The following is an 18,934-nucleotide window of genomic DNA, read 5'->3' on the forward strand; positions in this document are numbered from 1 at the left end:
CGTTCTGCACGGATTTCCATTCCGATTGTTTTGCTTGAAAAAACTCATCACTCCGCACAAAACTTGGTTGTTGTTTTGTCAAATTTTTGCGAACAAGCTGGTAACGAGTCACTTTAACGAGTTTTTAGACTTTCCATTAGAATTGTATCTCCTCTTTCATTTCTCATCCGATTCTAGTTCTGATTGACGTTTTGGTAGCTCTTCCCTTGAGGAACAAACCTTGGTCGTTTGTTTGTTGATTTTCCCGTTGTAAAGAATTTGTTTACAACTTTGTCTATTTTCTGTTAAATCGTGTTGCCTCCGTCATTTCTCAATGGATTTCAGTTCTGATTGTTTCGTTTGAAAAAACTAGACCTTCTGCACATTGTCATTGTATTGTCAAACTTTTGCTAACAAATTTGTTATTAGGTCAATTTAACTAATTTTGGGACTTCTCATTAGAATTGTATCTCCTCTCGCCGTTCTCATCCGATTTCAGTTCTGATTGATGTTTTGGGTAGATCTTCCCTCGGGGAACAAAACCTGGTCGTTTTTGTTTGTTGATTTTCTTGCTGTAAATGATTTGTTTACAACTTTGTTTATTTTCAGTTAAATCGTGTCTCCTCCCTCAGTTCTGATTGTTACCTCGCCCGCAACGGAGTAAGCGGGGCGAGGTATTGTAATCAGTGCGGTTTGTTTGTGTGTCTGTCTGTTAACAATCTAGCGTCTACACTGTAAAAAAAAATTAGTCACGCCAACTTAAAAATGTAACGCAACCTGCTGCCAAAGGATTTTGAGTAAACTCAACTCCGGGCCAAATAGTTGTGCTGACTTGCTCTTTTAAGTCGACACAGATGAGTATTTTATGTTGACCTTACTTTATTTAGCAAGTTCAGTGCATTCAAATTGTGATGCTGAAATAAATTGAAATAATCATTCCAATTAACTTGGAAAAGCAAGTTGGCACAAAAAACATTAAGTTATCCTAAATTATTCTTTTTTTTTTGGCTTTTTCCACCTTTATTGGATAGGACAGTATAGAGACAGGAAATGAGCGGCAGAGAGACGGGGAGGGATCGGGAAATTACCTCAGGTCGGAATCGAACCCGGGTCCCCGGATTTATGGTATTGTGCCTTATCCACCTGAGCCAGTCCAACAAATTGTTTAGTTGAAATAAATTGAAATAATAATGCCAATTAACTTAGAAGATCAAGTTGGCACATCATGGTTCTAAGTTGAGTTTACTCAAAATCCTTTGGCAGCAGGTTGCGTTACATTTTTAAGTTGGCTTGACTATTTTTTTTTTTTTACAATGATTTAGTGTACATTACATTTTTTAGTTAACACAAACCTCTCAACACTTAAGTTCTACTTCACTTTGCCTATTATTACACAAACAGAAACAAATACCGGCATACAAGGAGGGAATTCCCTGGCCTCTGTTGAGGAAAGCTTAGTCTATACTCCTATACAACGTCTCGTGTCAGTTTCCACGGACTTCTCACTCCACCCGACCGTTGAAACTTTCGAACTTGTGAAGCGCGCATGCACAGTGGCATCGGTTAAGGGGCGTCAATCAGCACTTGAATATATAAGTTCACTTAACTTAATTTTCCAATTCCTATGAACTTGTGGCGAAGAAAAGGCGTCTCAACTATTTTTTTTTAGTTACTTGAACAGTTAGAAGGGAAATTTGTTCATTCAACTTAGAATCCTTTTTTCACTCAACAATTTTACAATTTACATTTTTTACAGTGTAGACGGTTGCGCCAATTGACTTCAAATTTTCAGAATGGTCCTTAGATTGCCTGATTAAATTTTGGGGGTAATCGGGTCAAAGTGAAAGTCAAGGTCAGCGGAAAGGCTGGGCAAGGTTTGTTTTGCCAGGCAACACTTGTTTTATTTGAAAGAACTAGACCTTCTTCACAACACTTGGTCATTGTATTGTCAATTTTTTGCTAACAAATTAGTAATTAGTTCAACTTAAGTTTTCTTCTCACTAGAATTGCATCTCCTCTCTCATTTATCATGCAAATTCAGTTCTGATCGATGTTTTGGGTAGATCTTCCCTCGAGGAACAAAATTTAGTCCTTTGTTGATTTTCCTGTTGTAAACAATTTGTTGTGGAGGTTGGTCCTCGCTCATATTGTCACATTTCAGTTCTGTTTGATGGTTTGGTCGTCATGATTGTTTTGATGGCAGGCCAGATGAGCTCCTACATCCTTGACATTCTGGTTTTATCCCCTTAAACAACACAACAAATGCAGCACTGTGTATTGTGTTAAATGGTATTACTTTGCATATATTGACCATGTGAGCCACCTGTCCTGATGTCAGGGAGGTGATGCTCTGGTTCAACACTTGTGAAAGCTTGAGAACTGTTAAAGTATTTCAGTCGTCTGTTCTGCAGAGGAAGTCAGGCAGGAAGATGAGGCACGATGCGATCCGTGCGCTTTGTACTGTACCTAGAGAAGTCACGTCATTTTAGCACTTTCTGTTGATATATAAAGTTACCATAAATATCAGAGGTATGCTGGAAATCATGTGCTTTTTTTTTTTTTTAACTTGAAAACTTTGCCAGGTTTTACACTGAAATCCGATGATGTCATGTTTGTTGCCTTTTAGCACCGGCTGATCAGTTTCACGTATAGCATACACATAGCGCTGTTTTGATCATGAGCCAATTCAGCTGATCCTAAATCAGTCCTGAACAAAGGAAGAGCACCTCCTATGTTGAGCTCATCACTTCCTCTGTGGTGCATGTGTGAAACTGAAGTGTCTCGCTTCTTAGTGTGAGCGAGCCTCTGAAGGCTGTATTCCTCTGAACGTTATGTTCAGTTATAGAAAGTTTTTTGAACATGGTCGCAACATTAAGGTACTCAGTTTTAAAGAAGAGGTAAGTTGACCTTCAAGCATTTTTTTTTAGGTCATGAGAATAAAGAGGTTGTGTTCATTGCCATTGTAACTGGGCGAGTTTTTGGTAGTTATTGTAACTTTGATAACGATGCTAGTTCTGTCTACAGCGCTATAAATTTTGAAGGGATTTTCCCTGGAAAAATTGTGGGTGTTAAATGTAAACACTTCATTTCAGAAAAGACATTCAGGTGTAGCCGCCTGCACCGCAATGGCCTTGCTTTTTCTTTTTTGTCCACTTTGTTGCAAACAGGAAGTAGGCAATAGGGGAACTTAACTAAAGCAAGAGTGTTCAAGTGTACTTGTGTGGTTTGCAATGCAGCATCAATGTTTTTAAATGCATTTGTTTTAAAAATGATCAGCTTTGAATGCATGATCCCTTTGGAGTATACACTGCAACTTAGGAAACAACAAAGCATTACAAAACGATGAACATTGGTATTGTCTTTGCGTTAAAAGTCTGTGAAACTCATTGCCTTTCTTTTTTGCCCACCGTACTGTCCATCATGCAGGAAAAAGACAAAGAGAAGAACCGGGAAAAAGATAGAGAAAAGGAAAAGAAGGCTGTGAACGGGCATTTGTTCAGCTCTGTGAGCTTGGGCCATGCAGCTTTTTGCCAGCACTGTAACAAAACCCTCAACATTAAAGACGCTGTCAGTTGTACGGGTAAGAGACTGCTGCTCTAAATGTCGCTGCAGATTTCTTTCTCCTTCCTACCCTGTGCTTTCAGTTCCAGTGCCAGTGCTTTAATGCCCCAGATATGCACTAATGAAATCTTTGGAGATATTTTGATTTCTTAAAATAGTGACTTTAGGCACTGTTACATAATCGAAGTAAGAACAGAGATGAAAATCATGTGCATGGGATGGAGACAGCATGTCTGCCACCTCACCAGTGGGGAAGTTGAACTCTTTGGAAAACAGCACAGATTGACTTTACATATGGTGTGACTCATAGTAGTAAGGGTATCAGCTACAGCAAATGCCTCGGAGTCTTTAGCCTCAAGCAGTTCCACGTGCTATCGGACCGCTGGAATCACGATTACTCAGGATATTGGTTTGTGTTGAAAGCAACTGTGCAGACCCAGTGTGTTTAAATGGACTTCTATTTGAATGATATTCATTCATTCATTCATTTTTCTATACCACTTACCTATTGTGGGTCGCGGGTGAGCTGGAGCCAGTCCCAGCTGACATTGGGTGAATGAACCCTGGACAGGTTGCCAGTCTATTGTGTGGCTAACACAGAGAGACAAACAGCCATTCATACTCATGGGCAGTTTAGAGTAGCCAGTTGACCTAATCCTCATGTCTTTGGACTATGGGAAGAAACCAGAGCACCTGGAGGAAATCCATGCAGGCATGGGAAGAACATGCAAACTCTACACAGAAAGGTCCCAGTTGATTGGCAGGTTTGAGCCCAGAACCTTCTTGCTGTGAGGTGACAATGCTAACCACCGCACCACCGTGCTGCCTGCTCTGATGACATGATCATATAATTACCTGTGGTTTCTACTGAAACTGATTTTCCAGCAGATTTTTCCAAGTGGGCTCGACCAAAAAAAAAAGTTTCATGGGTCAATATGTATAACACATCAACAATTCCTCTTAAATGTGTTACTTTATCAGCTTTAGCTGAATGCACAAATGTGTATATATATGTCAGCCTTGCGATAACCTGGCGACTTGTCCAAGGTGTACCCCACCTCTCGCCCATAGTCAGCTGGGATAGGCTCCAGCTTGCCTATGACGCTGTAGAAGAAGCCTTTATTTGTCACATGAACACTTCAAGCACAGTGAGAGTCATCCTCTGCATTTAACCCATCTGAAGCAGTGAACACACACGCACCCAGAGCAGTGGGCAGCCACACTATAGTGCCTGGGGAGCAGTCAGGGGTTAAGTACCTTGCTCAAGGGCACTTCAGCCCAAGGCTACCCCACGTTAACCTAACTGCATGTCTTTGAACTATGGAGGAAACCCATGCAGACACGGGGAGAACATGCAAACTCCATACAGAAAGGCCCCCGCTGGCCGCTGGGCTCGAACCCAGAACCTTCTTGCTGTGAGGCAACAGTGCTAACCACTACACTACTGTGCTGCCACCATGTTTGTGCACCTTTTCCAGCCAGCCTTTTCAGCAGTGACCTTCTGTGGCTTACCTCCCTTGTGGAGGGTGTCGATGATCATCTTCTGGACAACTGTCGTCAAGTCAGCAGTCTTCTCTATGACTGTGGTTGCGTGTACTGAACTTGAACTTGAGAGAGACACAGAATTTATACTGTTTTACTCAAATTTGAAATTAAATATTGGAATATTTTGAGTTTTTTTTTTTTTTTGCGCTGTAGGCCATAATTATCAAAATTGAAATAGAAAAATGCTTGAACCATTTTAGTTTATGTGTCATGAGTAATGAGAATATATTACATTTTCACTTTCTTAAATAATTGATGGAAAATCTTGAACTTTTTTACAATATTCTAATTGTTTGAGATGCACTAGTATATACAGTATCACATACACAACAGATGAACAGACTGCAGTTTATTACCAACAAAATTTTCCAAATTGTGGTTTTACCATAGAGGGTCTTTACATAGTATTACAACCTGGAACTGCAATGGATTTGATCAAAATTATATATATAAAATAGACTTAATTGGTTGACTTATTTGGGATTAAACACTATATAGCCAAAGGTTTGTGGACACCTGACTATCACATCCATATGTAGTTCTTCCCCAGACTGTTGTCACAAAGTTGGAAGCAAAAATTGCCTAGATTGACTTCGTATACTTTAGCATTAGGATTTCCCTTCGCTGAGGCCAAGGGGCCCAAACCTGTTTGAGCATGACAATGCCCCTGTACACAAAACGAGCTCCATGAAGACGAGGTTTACCAAAGGTTGAGTGGAAGAACTCAAGTGGTCTGAACAGAGTCCTGACCTCAACTCCACTGCATACCTTTGGGATGAACTGGATTGCCGTCAAGACCCCCGGGCTCCTCATCGGACGTCAGTGCCTGACCTCACTAATGGTCTTGTGACTCACTGTGCAATTCCTCACAGCCATTCTCCCATAGCTAGTGGAATGCCTTCCCAGAAAAGTGGAGATTATTATTGCAGCAAAGTGGGGACTAACTCCATATTAATGCCCATGGTTTTGGAACGAGATGTTCGATAAACACTAATGGGTATGATAGTGAGGTGTCCACAGACTTTTGGCTATATAGTGCATGTCAGATAATGAAGAAGTACATAATAGGAATATCAGTAGCTGATTTTATGGCCCTGACTTTACTCTATTTCCCTCCATTTGGAATAACAGAGACCAGCTCTTTTTACATTATGGCCCATAAGACAATTTTAATTTAGAAAACAGACTCTAAGTTCATTTGGTGGACCAGATTAGAACCTTTATCAGGCTGGTCCTGCCCCATAGGCTATATGTTTGATACCCCGCTTTGATTTAATTCAACTGTTGCTTGCAAATGATTGTGGAAAAGCAAGTCATTTTAGAGACTGGATATTGAAATTGAACCAATACACAATACTACTGGAACTTCCTTGTCCTACATCACTGGACATATTGTCATTTCACAAGGCAGCATTGTTGCTCAACAGCACATCCATTTCTGGTAAGCTTCCTTTTGTGCTTCCTCATAGTCTAGTCAAAGTGAGATCCTCTTCATTTAGAGACTGAGAGGTTTTTTTTTCTTTTTGTATTCATTTCTAGATTTCTTTTTATGACCATCAGTCATGAAGGATTTGGTATTTTTTTTTAGTAGTTCCATGTCCATGAACCACAAGTTCAGACCCTGTACCTACAACTGCATTACATTTCTCCCTCTTAGTCTAGTTCAAGCTCAGAAGAACCATCTATACTCATTTGTAATAAATCCTTTTATTTCTCCTCTAGTCTATACAGCAACTATGCTATTATATGTTAATAGAATCTGTTTAGTGTTTATCTATTTGTTTTATATACACATTGTAATGACCTTGGTGGTGCAGTGGTTAGCACTGGCGCCTCACGGCAAGAAGGTTCTGGGTTCAAACCTCGTGGCTTACTGGGACCTTTCTGTGTGGAGTTTGCATGTTCTCCCTGTGCCTGTGTGGGTTTCCTCCAGGTGCTCCACTTTCCTTCCACAGTCCAAAGACGTGGACTTGGTCAACTCTAAACTGCCCGAGTGTGCGAATGGCTGTTTCTCTCCGTGTTAGCCACACGATAGACTGGCAACCTGTCCAGGGTGTACCTGACCTTTCAGCCAATGTCAGTTGGGATTGGCTCCAGCTCACCCTTGACCCCCAATAGATAAGCAGTATAGAAAATAAATGAATGTCATTCAAACAGAAGTTCATTTGGTCTGCAAAGTTGCTTTCAACACAAACCAATATCCTGAGTAATCGTGATTCCAGTGGTCCGATAGCATGTGGAACTGCTTGAGGCTAAAGACTCCGAGGCATTTGCTGTAGCTGATACCCTTACTACTATGAGTCACACCATATGCAATGTCAATCTGTGCTGTTTTCCAAAGAGTTCAATTTCCCCACTGGTGAGGAGGCAGTAGTTGTTCATTCAGTAGTAGTGTTAACCCTGTGATAGTTTGGTGACCTGCCCAGAATGTATCCTGCCTCACTATATGCCGCAGCACAGATAATGGATGGATGGATAGATGCAGTGACCTTCGTATATTTCTATATGTGTCAGAAAACATAATCCAGGGACACATGTCTGCCTGGGGGCATTTTGAGTTATTGACAGATTCAGAAAGTACAGTTTCTAAGCTTTCCAATGATGCCTTCCATGTGGAGATCTGACAATATTTGAAGAATGTGTGGCCTTTTGAAAGTGTATACTTCTTAAAACGGAAAAGGGAGAAAATCGCCCTCAAAGTTTTCCATCTCAGCTACTCTGGGTGCAGGGCGGGCACATAATGGTGCTCATTTGCATAATATTAAGGAAAGCTCTACCCCCTACTAGCTAGCACAATACTACTTTCATGTAAACAAAGATCACCACGTCAATTTTCCTTCCATGCAAAGTATGCCCAAAACAATTATGAAGTACAAAAATAAGTCCTAAAGTATACTTTAGCGTTTTGTGGTTGAAAAATTACTCACACCGTAAGAAAGAAAGATAGCACAATGATGACACAACTAACACAACACTAGTTTCATGTAAAGCCTCGGTCACAACCAGCCGTACGGTACGTGCTCCTACGGCCGGTCTACATGCAAAAAACGCAAGAAACGCACGAGAGCGCGCATGAAACGCACAAGAGCGCGCGTGTGATGTGCTGATTTTCGAGCCGCAGACCGGCCGCAGAGGTTCTTTGTCATGTCAAACAAACTCTACGGGCGCTTACGTTTTTTTTCAGGTTGCAAGACGAACTTACGGCCAACGCGCGTCTTTCTCCGTGAACAAAAAAAAACCGCAGCGATTTGGGAAACGCCAAAAATCGCACGGCCAAAAAATCGTACGTCCGGTTGTGAGCTAGGCTTAACCAAACCACAACACTCTCCGTTACATGCAAAAATAACCACACAGCCTTAGATTAATAAACTTACCCCATCAGAAAGAGAAACGGTGCCTTGCACACACCAATGCCTCCGATGGAATGTAGTCCTAGAACGGTCCGTGTATCATCCGATCATTCAAGTATTCCATTCAATCTGGAAAACGAGGTTGCGGGTTTTTTTTGCTAGAAATGGTTACCTCCGATGTAAATACCGTATGTCTGTTTGCTTCGTGGTGTTTCAGCTCCTCTGCGCTCTGTTTAACTTGCTCATTCCATAGTGAAATCACACGCCTGTATGCAGGTTAAGTAGCCATGCGCTCAGCTCGCATCATACAGCTGATTCGCGAAAAAAAAACCCAAAAGACTTAAATCATCATGTGAATGGCCTATATGGTAATTTACCCACACCCCCCAGCAGGCTACAGTCCTGACAAAAACGAGACAATTTGCAACAAAAAATGTATGCTTTTCCAACAAAACAATCTATTATCTGAAATACTGATTGCATTCTTCAAGATCTCAACTTGCACATGATGGAAAAAAACAAAAATCACAAATTTCGAAAAAAAATGCTTCTTTTGCGATTATCTCGGATTCGTTTCGGCCGACATGTGTCCCTGGATTCAGTGAGGGGTCACATATATTGGGAATAATTCCTCTATCCATTATTTGTAGCCCCTTATCCTGTTCTACAGGGTTGCAGGCAAGCTGGAGCCTACCCCAGCTGACTATGGGCAAGAGGCGGGGTACACCCTGGACAAGTCACCAGGTTATCACAGATTGGGAATAATATGGAAATGAATCATTTTCCAATCATTATCGAAAGCCTGACAGTGAAAATATCACAAGGTGTCATTGATGGCATGGTAATGATTTGGTGCAAACTGTTAGAGACACACAAATTCTGAAAGGTCAGCCAGCTTTATGTTCACATTATGTTTGCAAAGAGTTTGCATGTTCTGTCCGTGTCTGCGTGGGTTTCCTCCGGGTGCTCCGGTTTCCCCCACAGTTCAAAGACATGCGGTTAGGTTAACTGCTACTCTAAATTGCCCATAGATGTGAATATCTGAGGCTACATCCACACGACAACGGCAACGAGATTTTATTAAACAAATATCGCGTCCACATGGGCAACAGATCAGTAAAATATCAGGTACATATGGCAACGCAACGCTTGCTGAAAACGATGCAATACACATGCCACACCTCTACGTGCGCTGTAAGACGGTCCCATCGGAGACACCAGAACGATAGAAGAAGTAGACACATGTGCATAAACCCCTTCTTCTACCTGGCGTGAAGTACTCACAGGAACAAGCACACAACAACAAGAAGAAGATGGCTGTGACTATGCGAGGAAATCGTGCCTTCTGTGTGTACAAATTAGTTTTATTAGTGTGCATAGTTTTATATAACTTAATTTTCTTATTGTGTGTGAACATTTTGAAAAGCATTTTTATATAATTTATATAACTTTTTATATTGTGTGTGAACATTTTGAAAAGCAGTCTTATCCAATAAAAAAAAGAAATTCAAGAAATGGTTCAGTTACTTGTTTATTTAAAAGAAAAGCTGTATACAAAAGTGAATGTGATGCAGTGGTTCATACAAAACAGCGAGAGTGCTGCTTGTTCTAGTCATGTGGTTGTGACGTCATCGTAAACAAATCCGTTCTACTCATCCAGATGACTTTGCAACGGCGCCATTGCTAGATTTTTCCACTCTGGAACCCGTTCTCGTTTTGGGGCACCCAAAACGCCGGTGCCGTGTGGACGCCAGGCCGAAACGATAAACAATTTTATCAGATTCACCTGAATCCGTTGCCGTGTGGACAGCCTCTGAGCTGTGTTCCTTCAATGGGAAAAGTGTCGAAGCTCAGTTGCCCTGTAACACTGCCCAAAAAGTTGCCCGTGTATCATCACTTTTACGTTTATGTTGTCTGTCCTTTTGTGTAACTTGAACCTTGAGTGGACGAAAGGATGATAAAGTAAATTATATACCTTGTTGGCATTGGCCTACTTCAGTTTGGTTCCAAAAAAAAAAAAAAAAAGACATTTGTTAATGGCAAATAATCTGATGTGGATGCCAAAAATGAAACATTTAATTGGTTTCTTTTTTTCCTTGAAAGACAGTGGGCTTAATCCTGCTCGCCAGCACTGCAGTGAAGACTGTAACAAAAATCCACATTTGAGCTTTCACTTGCTACAACTAATACAAACAAAATTGTTGTAACTATATTGCCGATTTACATTTGATTATACACCATGCATACTTTTATAAATATCACAGGAACAGATAATTGTCTGTTAAATGTAATAGATGATATGGTTGTTGCAGTCACATCCCTGCTTTTTAAGGAAAGTCTCTGGTTGGCAGGATTGTGTGGGTTGCAGCCCAGGTTTATTTGTGTGCTTGGTGGAGTTTCCTGGCTGGCACTGTCTTTACCACTTTCACTTCAGGCCAAATCGTAAATCCAAGACTATGATTTAAGCAAATCACTCGTATTAACCCTTAGATTTTTTTGCAAAAAAAAAAAAAAAAAAATATATATATATATATATATATATATATATATATATATATATATATATATAATTTTTTTTTTGCATATGGAACAAGTTCAGTATATTTGTACACAGGATGCGCTTCCTGTGCTTGTTTTAAAGCACTCATGTATTTTCATAGAAGTGTCATTAAAACAAATGCAGCATACAGTGGATATAAAAAGTGTACACACCCCGTTAAAATGATAGAATGATAAAAAAATGAGACCACGATAAATAATTTCAAAACTTTTCCCACCTTTAAATGTGACCTATAACCTGTACAATTCAATTGAAAAACAAACAAATCTGTTCAGGGGGAAAAACATAAAAAAATAAAAAGCGTACAATAAGCTGGTTGCATAAGTGTGCACACCCTTAAACTAATACTTTGTTGAAGCACCTTTTGATTTAATTACAGCATTCAGTCTTTTTGGGTTCACACCTGCCATCAAATAAAATGACTCTGATTAACCCCAAATAAAGTTCAGACATTTACTCAGTTGCATCCTCCAGCAAAAGCCAGGGTTCACAGAGAGCTTACAAAGCGTCAAAGGGATCCCATTGTTGAAAGGTATCAGTCAGGAGAAGGGTACAAAAACATTTCCACGGCATTAGATATACCATGGAGCACAGTGAAGATAGTCATCGAGAAGTGGAGAAAATATGGGACAACAGTGGCATTACTGAGAACTGGACATCCCTCCAAAATTGATGAAAAGACAAGACGAAAACTGGTCAGGGAGGCTGCCAAGAGGCCGACAGCAACACTGAAGGAGCTACAGGAATTTCTGGCAAGTACTGGTTGTGTACTGCATGTGTCAACAATCTCCCGTATTCTCCATATGTCTGGACTATGGGGTAGGGTCAAAGAAAACCATCCAGGTCCAGCTAAATTTTCCAAAATATACATCAACTCTCCCAAAAGCATGTGGGAAAATGTGTTATGGTCTGATGAAACCAAGGTTGAACTTTTTGGCCACAATTCCAAAAGGTATGTTTGGCGCAAAAACAACACTGCGCATCACCCAAAGAACACCATACCCACGGTGAAGCATGGTGGTGGCAGCATCATGTTTTGGGGTTGTTTTTCTTCAGCTGGATCAATTGGCTTCAGTCAAGGTGGAGGGAATTATGAACAGTTCTAAATACCAGTCAGTTTTGGCCCAAAACCTTCAGGTGTCTGCTAGAAAGCTGAAGATGAAGAGGAATTTCATCTTTCAGCACAAAAATGACCCCAGAAAAGTTTTGGAACGGCCCAGCCAGAGCCCAGACCTAAATCCAATTGAAAATCTGTGGGGTGACCTGAAGAGGGCTGTGCACAAAAGATACCCTCGGAATCTGACAGATTTGGAGCACTTTTGCAAGGAAGAGTGGGCAAATATTGCCAAGCCTAGATGTGGCAGGCTGATAGACTCTGAGCTAAAAAGACTGAATGCTATAATTAAATCAAAAGGTGCTTCAACAAAGTATTAGTTTAAGGGTGTGCACACTTATGCAACCAGCTTATTGTACTTTTTTTATTTTTTATGTTTTTCCCCCTCACAGATTTGTTTGTTTTTCAGTTGAATTGTACAGGTTATTGAGGTATTTCACCTGACGTCACAGGGTCACGTGACGCCCCGGTGTCCGCCATTTTGAAGGTCAAGCTAGCTAATGTCAACAACATAGTAGCTAGTATGTTACTGTAGCAATGTTTACGTTCAGTCATTTGGATGACTGTTAAAACCTTTCAGTCTCAAGTTTTTCCTTTACTGTATTTACTAGTTTACTGTAATTATGATCCGGCAGCTATTTACACCGGATCCAGTGTAAATAGCTGCCGGAGCGCGCTCCGGCTTGCTCCCCCTCAAATTAAGCAGCGCGCTCCGGCTTGCTCCCGGAGTGCTCCGGCCGAGGTTCCGCAGCGCGCTCCGGCTTGCTCCCCCTCAAATTAAGCAGCTCACTCTGGCTTGCTCCCGGAGTGCTCCGGCCGAGGTTCCGGAGCGTGCTCCAGCTTGCTCCCCCTCAAATTAAGCAGCGCGCTCCGGCTTGCTCCCGGAGTGCTTCGGGAGCAAGCCAGAGCGCGCTGCTTAATTTGAGGGGGAGCAAGCTGGAGCACGCTCCGGCAGCTATTTACACTGGATCCGGTGTAAATAGCTGCTGGATCATAATTACAGTAAACTAGTAAATACAGTAAAGGAAAAACTTGAGACTGAAAGGTTTTAACAGTCATCCAAATGACTGAACGTAAACATTGCTACAGTAACATACTAGCTACTATGTTGTTGACATTAGCTAGTGCTAACAGCTAGCTGCTAGTACACTGCTACAACACAGACACCGACCCTAATAATACAGTTCTTGGTCATTGCCTGGTAACAGCAAATTTATAACGGGCCATGTCTCAACAGACTAAGAAGTTATTTCAATGACATTTAATAACATTTTGTTTATCCTGAGGACCGAAAGTAAATGAAAATGTGAACAAACCTTAGCTGTAATAAGATGGCGACCACCGGCTCCAGGGACGACCCGCTGATGTAGGCATGTTACCCAGCCTGACACAAAATATTTGTAGGCATCCAAACTCTTATACGCTTTCAGATCAATACCTGTGTATGGCGATGGGTTTTGAACGACATAGGTATACAGATCATGTGGGCCGAAGTCAGGTAAAGACGAGGGCTTGGTGTACTTCCGTACATCAGTGAACAATCCTGGTGGAAGCAGGTAAACGTCGTTCTCTAAGCCTGCTAACCTCAATTTTTGCAAATACCTCTCCCTCTGCTCGCCCTGTAAATGCCCTACGTCGCTGGATAGTGAAGGTGTTTTCTGCATCTCGCTCGTTTTTCTTTTATGTTTTTCGTTTGTCGCCTTCCTCGCATTCAGACTGATTCGAGCTGTGACGTCCAAAATGGCAGCCTAACGATGCATCACATGACTTGGTCACGTGGGTGAAAAACCTCAATAGGCCACATTAAAGGTGGGAAACGTTTTGAAATGATTTATCGTGGTCTCTTTTTTTTTACATCAGAAAAACCTATCATTTTAATGGGGTGTGTACACTTTTTATGTCCACTGTATGTCTTTGAATGGTGGCTCACAAAGTGTTTGTTCTCGTTTAGCTTGCAGTGTTTGTGTTCATAAGAGCTGCCGGGAAAGCATTCCTGTGTGTACCAAAGGAAAGGTAAGGAACATCTCTGTGAAGTTGATTTAAATGGATTTCTTAATTACAAACCAGCGAAATGCCTTTAGCAATGAATTTACCTTTTCTGTGTCTTCGTTTCAGTTTCCAAAACAGCCCCAGCTTGTCATCCCAGAGTCGACCACTATGCCTGGAGTCACTTTAAGAGTAAAGAGTAAGTTGTGTGTAATTTCTTTTCCCAAACCATGTGGGACAGTGTTCAGTTCTGCATTGTTATCTTACTATATTTGTATATTTATGTATGTATTTATTTAGCCTCTGCCCCACGGGAAAGACCCTGGTCAGCCATTTTGTCTCCAGACGACCACCTCTCTGTGGTGAATGCTCCCCGTAGACACACAAGCATCATGCCTTTCAACAGCAGCAACCTTTCCAAAAGCATGTCCATCAGCAACATTGCAGTGTGAGGATCCAATCTCACTTTGTATTAATCAGTGAGACAATACCGTACACAACTATCTGAGTGCTAACGCAGAACCTTAAAGGAAACCTCAACCCTGAAACTCACTGAAACATTCAAATATTTCTAATAGTTACATTTAAAAATAAGTTAATTTGTTGATGGACCCTGTATTTTCTTTATTCTTGTAAGTAACATAATGGGGATGTTGCTAAGGGGATGGCAGGGCCTTGGCTCAGCTAGTTTGCAAACATTGAGATGACAAGAACGACTGAATTGGCTGCACTATTAGGATGAAAATAAAAGCTTCGGAAGCTGATCTGTTTGAGCTGAGGGTGTGGATGAGGAGCTGAGAGAGCTGGACAGACTAAGGCTACGTTCACACTGCAGGCTGAAGTGACTCAAATCCGATCTTTTCGCCCATATGTGACCTGTATCCGATCTTTTATTGACAATATGAACGACACAGATCCGATTTTTTCAAATCCGACCCAGGCCGTTTGGATATGTGGTCCTAATTCCGATTCCTATCCGCTCTTTTCATATGCGACTTCAGTCTGAACCGCCAGGTCGCATTCATCCGACTTACACGTCATCAACAAGCCACAAACGTCACTATTCTGCGCTGAAGTAGGCGGCGGGTCTCTCAAAAAAAGTTACAACATGGCGCATAATCACGGGCGCAGATAGAGGGGGGGACGGGTGGGATTCGTCCCACCCAGATTTAAATTCACTTCGTTCGGTCACCCCCACTTATAGGAAGGAAAAAATGTCTATGCTGTCTTTCTTTGCATAAGGCAAACCTCACGGAAAAATCAAAAGACTAATTACCATTCGGTTTATTGAGGTGCACAGCAGTGTATACATAGTTGCAACAACTCACATAAAACAAAACAAAGTCTGATATTCGGTTGGTTGAGCTGCGCAGACTGCACAGGTTGCGAGCTCGAGCTTGGTTGCTATGGTAACCCACAAGTTTGACAGGCATATCGGGGTTGGGGTTGGTTTGCTGGCAGCTTTGTCCCCCCCAGTTCAAAAAATGTATCTGCGCCCCTGCGCATGACATCAATGCGAGGGACGCTTCGGGCTGTGAAGGTTCTGAATCTTCTCAATGGAAGGACGCAGAGGTTAGGGAGCTGATTTCCATTTGGGGGGATGCAGCTATTCAAGCTAAATTGGATGGGTCATAGCGCAACCGGGCGGTTTTACTTCCGTAAACACTGGCCATGCTCACTGCGTGTGACGTCGTCGTATCCTGCAGTGCGCATGCAGAACACTTTTAGGTCGCTTTTCGTTCCTACTGAGGATCACATACAAGTCGCATATATTTGTTAATGTGAACGACCTCACAAAAAAATTGGATTTCACAAAAAAATCGGAATTGAGCATTAAGCCTTGCAGTGTGAACGTAGCGAAAAAGACTACCGCTGTGTCCAAAATCGCTCACTGCTCACTATATAGTGGACTAGATAGTGAGTTCGTCATTTTGTAATGCTGTCCGAATGTACCGTATAGTAAGAATTATTACACCCTATATAGTGGACTCATAGTATCCCACAATGCATCATGAAAAGTAGTGTACAACCGATGGTCACTAACCAAGCAATATATACCATCATGCATTGCAGCCGCTGTGAAAGAAAAATGGCGTACGACAAAGAGAAGCACCCGGTGCAGCAACGAGAGTATATACACAGGGTGTTTCAAAAAATTTGATATTATTTGAGATATAAATATCCCAGAAACTACATAGTTGAGGCAAATGAAACTGAACAGGCTTAATGTTGAGCAATATAAGATTTATTCCTCAAAATTTGAATGAGAAATTCAAAGGTATGTGGATTCCATGAAGGATTTCACAAATTTTCAATATGCGTGCCGCCTGAGACACGGCACACGTCAAGTCGGTAGTCCAGCTCCTGCTAAACACGCTGCAGCATGTCTTTGGTAACAGTCTCTTCTGGTAACAGTGCATTTTTAAAGAATTCTCTCATAAATGCATGCTGCACAGTCTTGTTCGACTGCGTTCGAGCGTATTCTAACACACAAAACGCCTTTTCTTTTCCAGTGAGTGGCATTTCTATACCTAAAAAGATACAAATAAAAACATTACACACAAAATTTTGACCTGTTTCCACACATGCTGTTAAAATTTGACGTCAACCGAACGGGAATTGGCAAAATTATTCGATTGTAAAATTATATCAAAATTTTTGAAACACCCTGTGTATATATAAAAATGTATATGTCATGTTTTAAAAAAAACAATTTAAAAAATTTGTACATTTCAAGTACAATTAAAAATGCTAAGAGAATAGAAAATAAGCTAAAATGCAGCAGACACAAAGTACTTTGTATTTATTAATGCAGGAAATACGCTCAGTATAATATGGATTTATCACAAAAATAAATGCATTTATTTTTTTCACGGTCCAGTTTCCATCAAATCGTGCGCTTTGACTGGCTCGCGAGCGGTCTGGAATCCTACGATCCGGACCCCGGTTACGGACCTTTGGCAACTCACTCGTTCACAACAACAACAAACATAGTAGCAATTTTTGTCAACATTTATGTTCACATTTCTCAGTATAATAGCATTAATTTTACAGCATGGATAGCGATAACGACAGTGTACACAGCGAAAGCGAGTTTACTACCCTGATGAACACAAAATAAAGGAAAACACTTCAGGAGAAAGCCGAAAATGAGTTTGTAGCAGGTTTGTTCTAAATGTGGTTTCCCTTTTGGGCGCTCTCATTTTCTGTTAGAATTTGGTAAAGAAAAAAATAAATATATTATTTACCAGCTTAAGGTCGGTCCATATTGTGAAATACCGTGACTGAGGTCTTGAAAATATTGACCTCGGCCCAGAGGCCTCGGTCAGTATTTTCAAGACCTCGGTCATGGTATTTCATGATACGGACCTCCCAGTTAGTAAATAATATATATGTATTTATTATTTTGAAAACCCACCAGCCAACTGATCTGGCACATTTTAATTGTGCGACAGTAATGACGTAACTAACAGCGTGACGGAGTAGTGTCCGAAAGTGTTTTCATTTCACCAATGAGCTCACTGTATAGTCCTTTAACCTCCTAGGGCTTAGCGGTCACATGCGTGGACAGCACTTTATGGAAATTCGGAACAAGAATCCACATATGTGGACATACTTTTTCTCTAAAAGTACATCTTATCAAAAGATGATGCTTAGTTTTTATTCTAATCAGGTTCTAATAAGCCCAAATGGCAAAGAGGAATAAAAAATGCATGTAAAAAAAACAGCTTGGGCCTTAGGAGGTTAAATAGAATTCCCTACATAGTGAGTAGGGAGTAGTGAATGGGTGAGTGATTTTGGACACAGTTTACATCACTGAGATAAAGTCCCAATTAGTGCCACTGTTAATGGGCAATCAGATGGCATTGTGGGTAATGTAGTAATGTTAAACGGATTGAAAACAGACCAGTTTGTCAATTAAAATGTTTAAACCACAAACGTCAACTGAAAAATCTTGCACAAGTGAAATTGATTATAAATATGGATTGAAGTCATTCAGGGTGGATTTTTCCTTTAATATATGTGTGTTCTTTCTTTCTTTCTTTCTTTCTTTCTTTCTTTCTTTCTTTCTTTCTTTCTTTCTTTCTTTCTTTCTTTCTTTCCCCATGCATCAAAAAAATCCTTGTAAAGCGTTTCCTGAAAATAAAATCCCTAACTGGAAACCTTTACTAGCGCCTAAGAATTTGATTACGCCTTTGATCGATGTATAGTTACCAGCTGTAAGCACGTCCAATTCACTTCCTTGTTGTCTTCCTTCAGATTTGATGAAATGCCATTAAAGAGTCTGAGATATTTATCCCAATCCACCGACAATTTGCACAAAGCCAACAAGGTCAACGAGTCCACCGAGTCTCTGATAGATGAAGGTAAGCAGCCTCATTTCCTCCTGCAAAGCCCTTCGTCTGTTTCTGTTTCCTCGAGCTTCCCTTTATCTTCCCAAACAGCGAGTGAGCAGGTGCAGGCTTCAAACGAGCTCGTGCCTGAAACCCGTTAGCAATTGACCAGATGCAGGCTACAATTTATTAGTGACATTTGCTGCATGTTCCTGATTCACCATAGTGAGCTTTATTGCACATGTTTATTAAACTCATTTCCGTGTTGTTTACAGGAACGGAGATTGATGGGCAGCTGATGGGAGAGTTCGAGGCGGATGCTAAGGAGTTAGAGGCCGACTCGTGGAGCTTTACAGCAGATAAGAAATACCTGAAGCAACTGAAAAAGGATGTCATCAAGCAGCAAGATGTCATTTATGGTAGGGTCACCTGTCAGAAGCTTATGTTTATCATAAATCCTATAACCAACGGTCTTCAACTGACTTATTTGACATCTTGGAAAATG

The 18,934-nt window shown here is 41.0% G+C and overlaps 1 protein-coding gene across 5 annotated transcripts in view; it reads left to right on the forward strand.

Annotated features, from left to right (window-relative positions):
- LOC132899294 (A-kinase anchor protein 13) overlaps positions 1–18,934 on the forward strand; it is a 230,217-nt gene that overhangs the window by 152,628 nt on the left and 58,655 nt on the right. For all 5 annotated transcript variants that reach the window (XM_060941061.1, XM_060941060.1, XM_060941062.1 and 2 more), the window contains 6 exons: positions 3,406–3,559; positions 14,061–14,122; positions 14,225–14,294; positions 14,396–14,543; positions 18,356–18,462; positions 18,705–18,848. In XM_060941061.1, coding sequence (XP_060797044.1) covers positions 3,406–3,559; positions 14,061–14,122; positions 14,225–14,294; positions 14,396–14,543; positions 18,356–18,462; positions 18,705–18,848 — 685 coding nt within the window. The remainder of the gene's footprint in view (positions 1–3,405; positions 3,560–14,060; positions 14,123–14,224; positions 14,295–14,395; positions 14,544–18,355; positions 18,463–18,704; positions 18,849–18,934) is intronic.

This window comes from Neoarius graeffei, chromosome 15, assembly GCF_027579695.1.
Source record: "Neoarius graeffei isolate fNeoGra1 chromosome 15, fNeoGra1.pri, whole genome shotgun sequence".
Taxonomy (NCBI): Eukaryota; Metazoa; Chordata; class Actinopteri; order Siluriformes; family Ariidae; genus Neoarius; species Neoarius graeffei.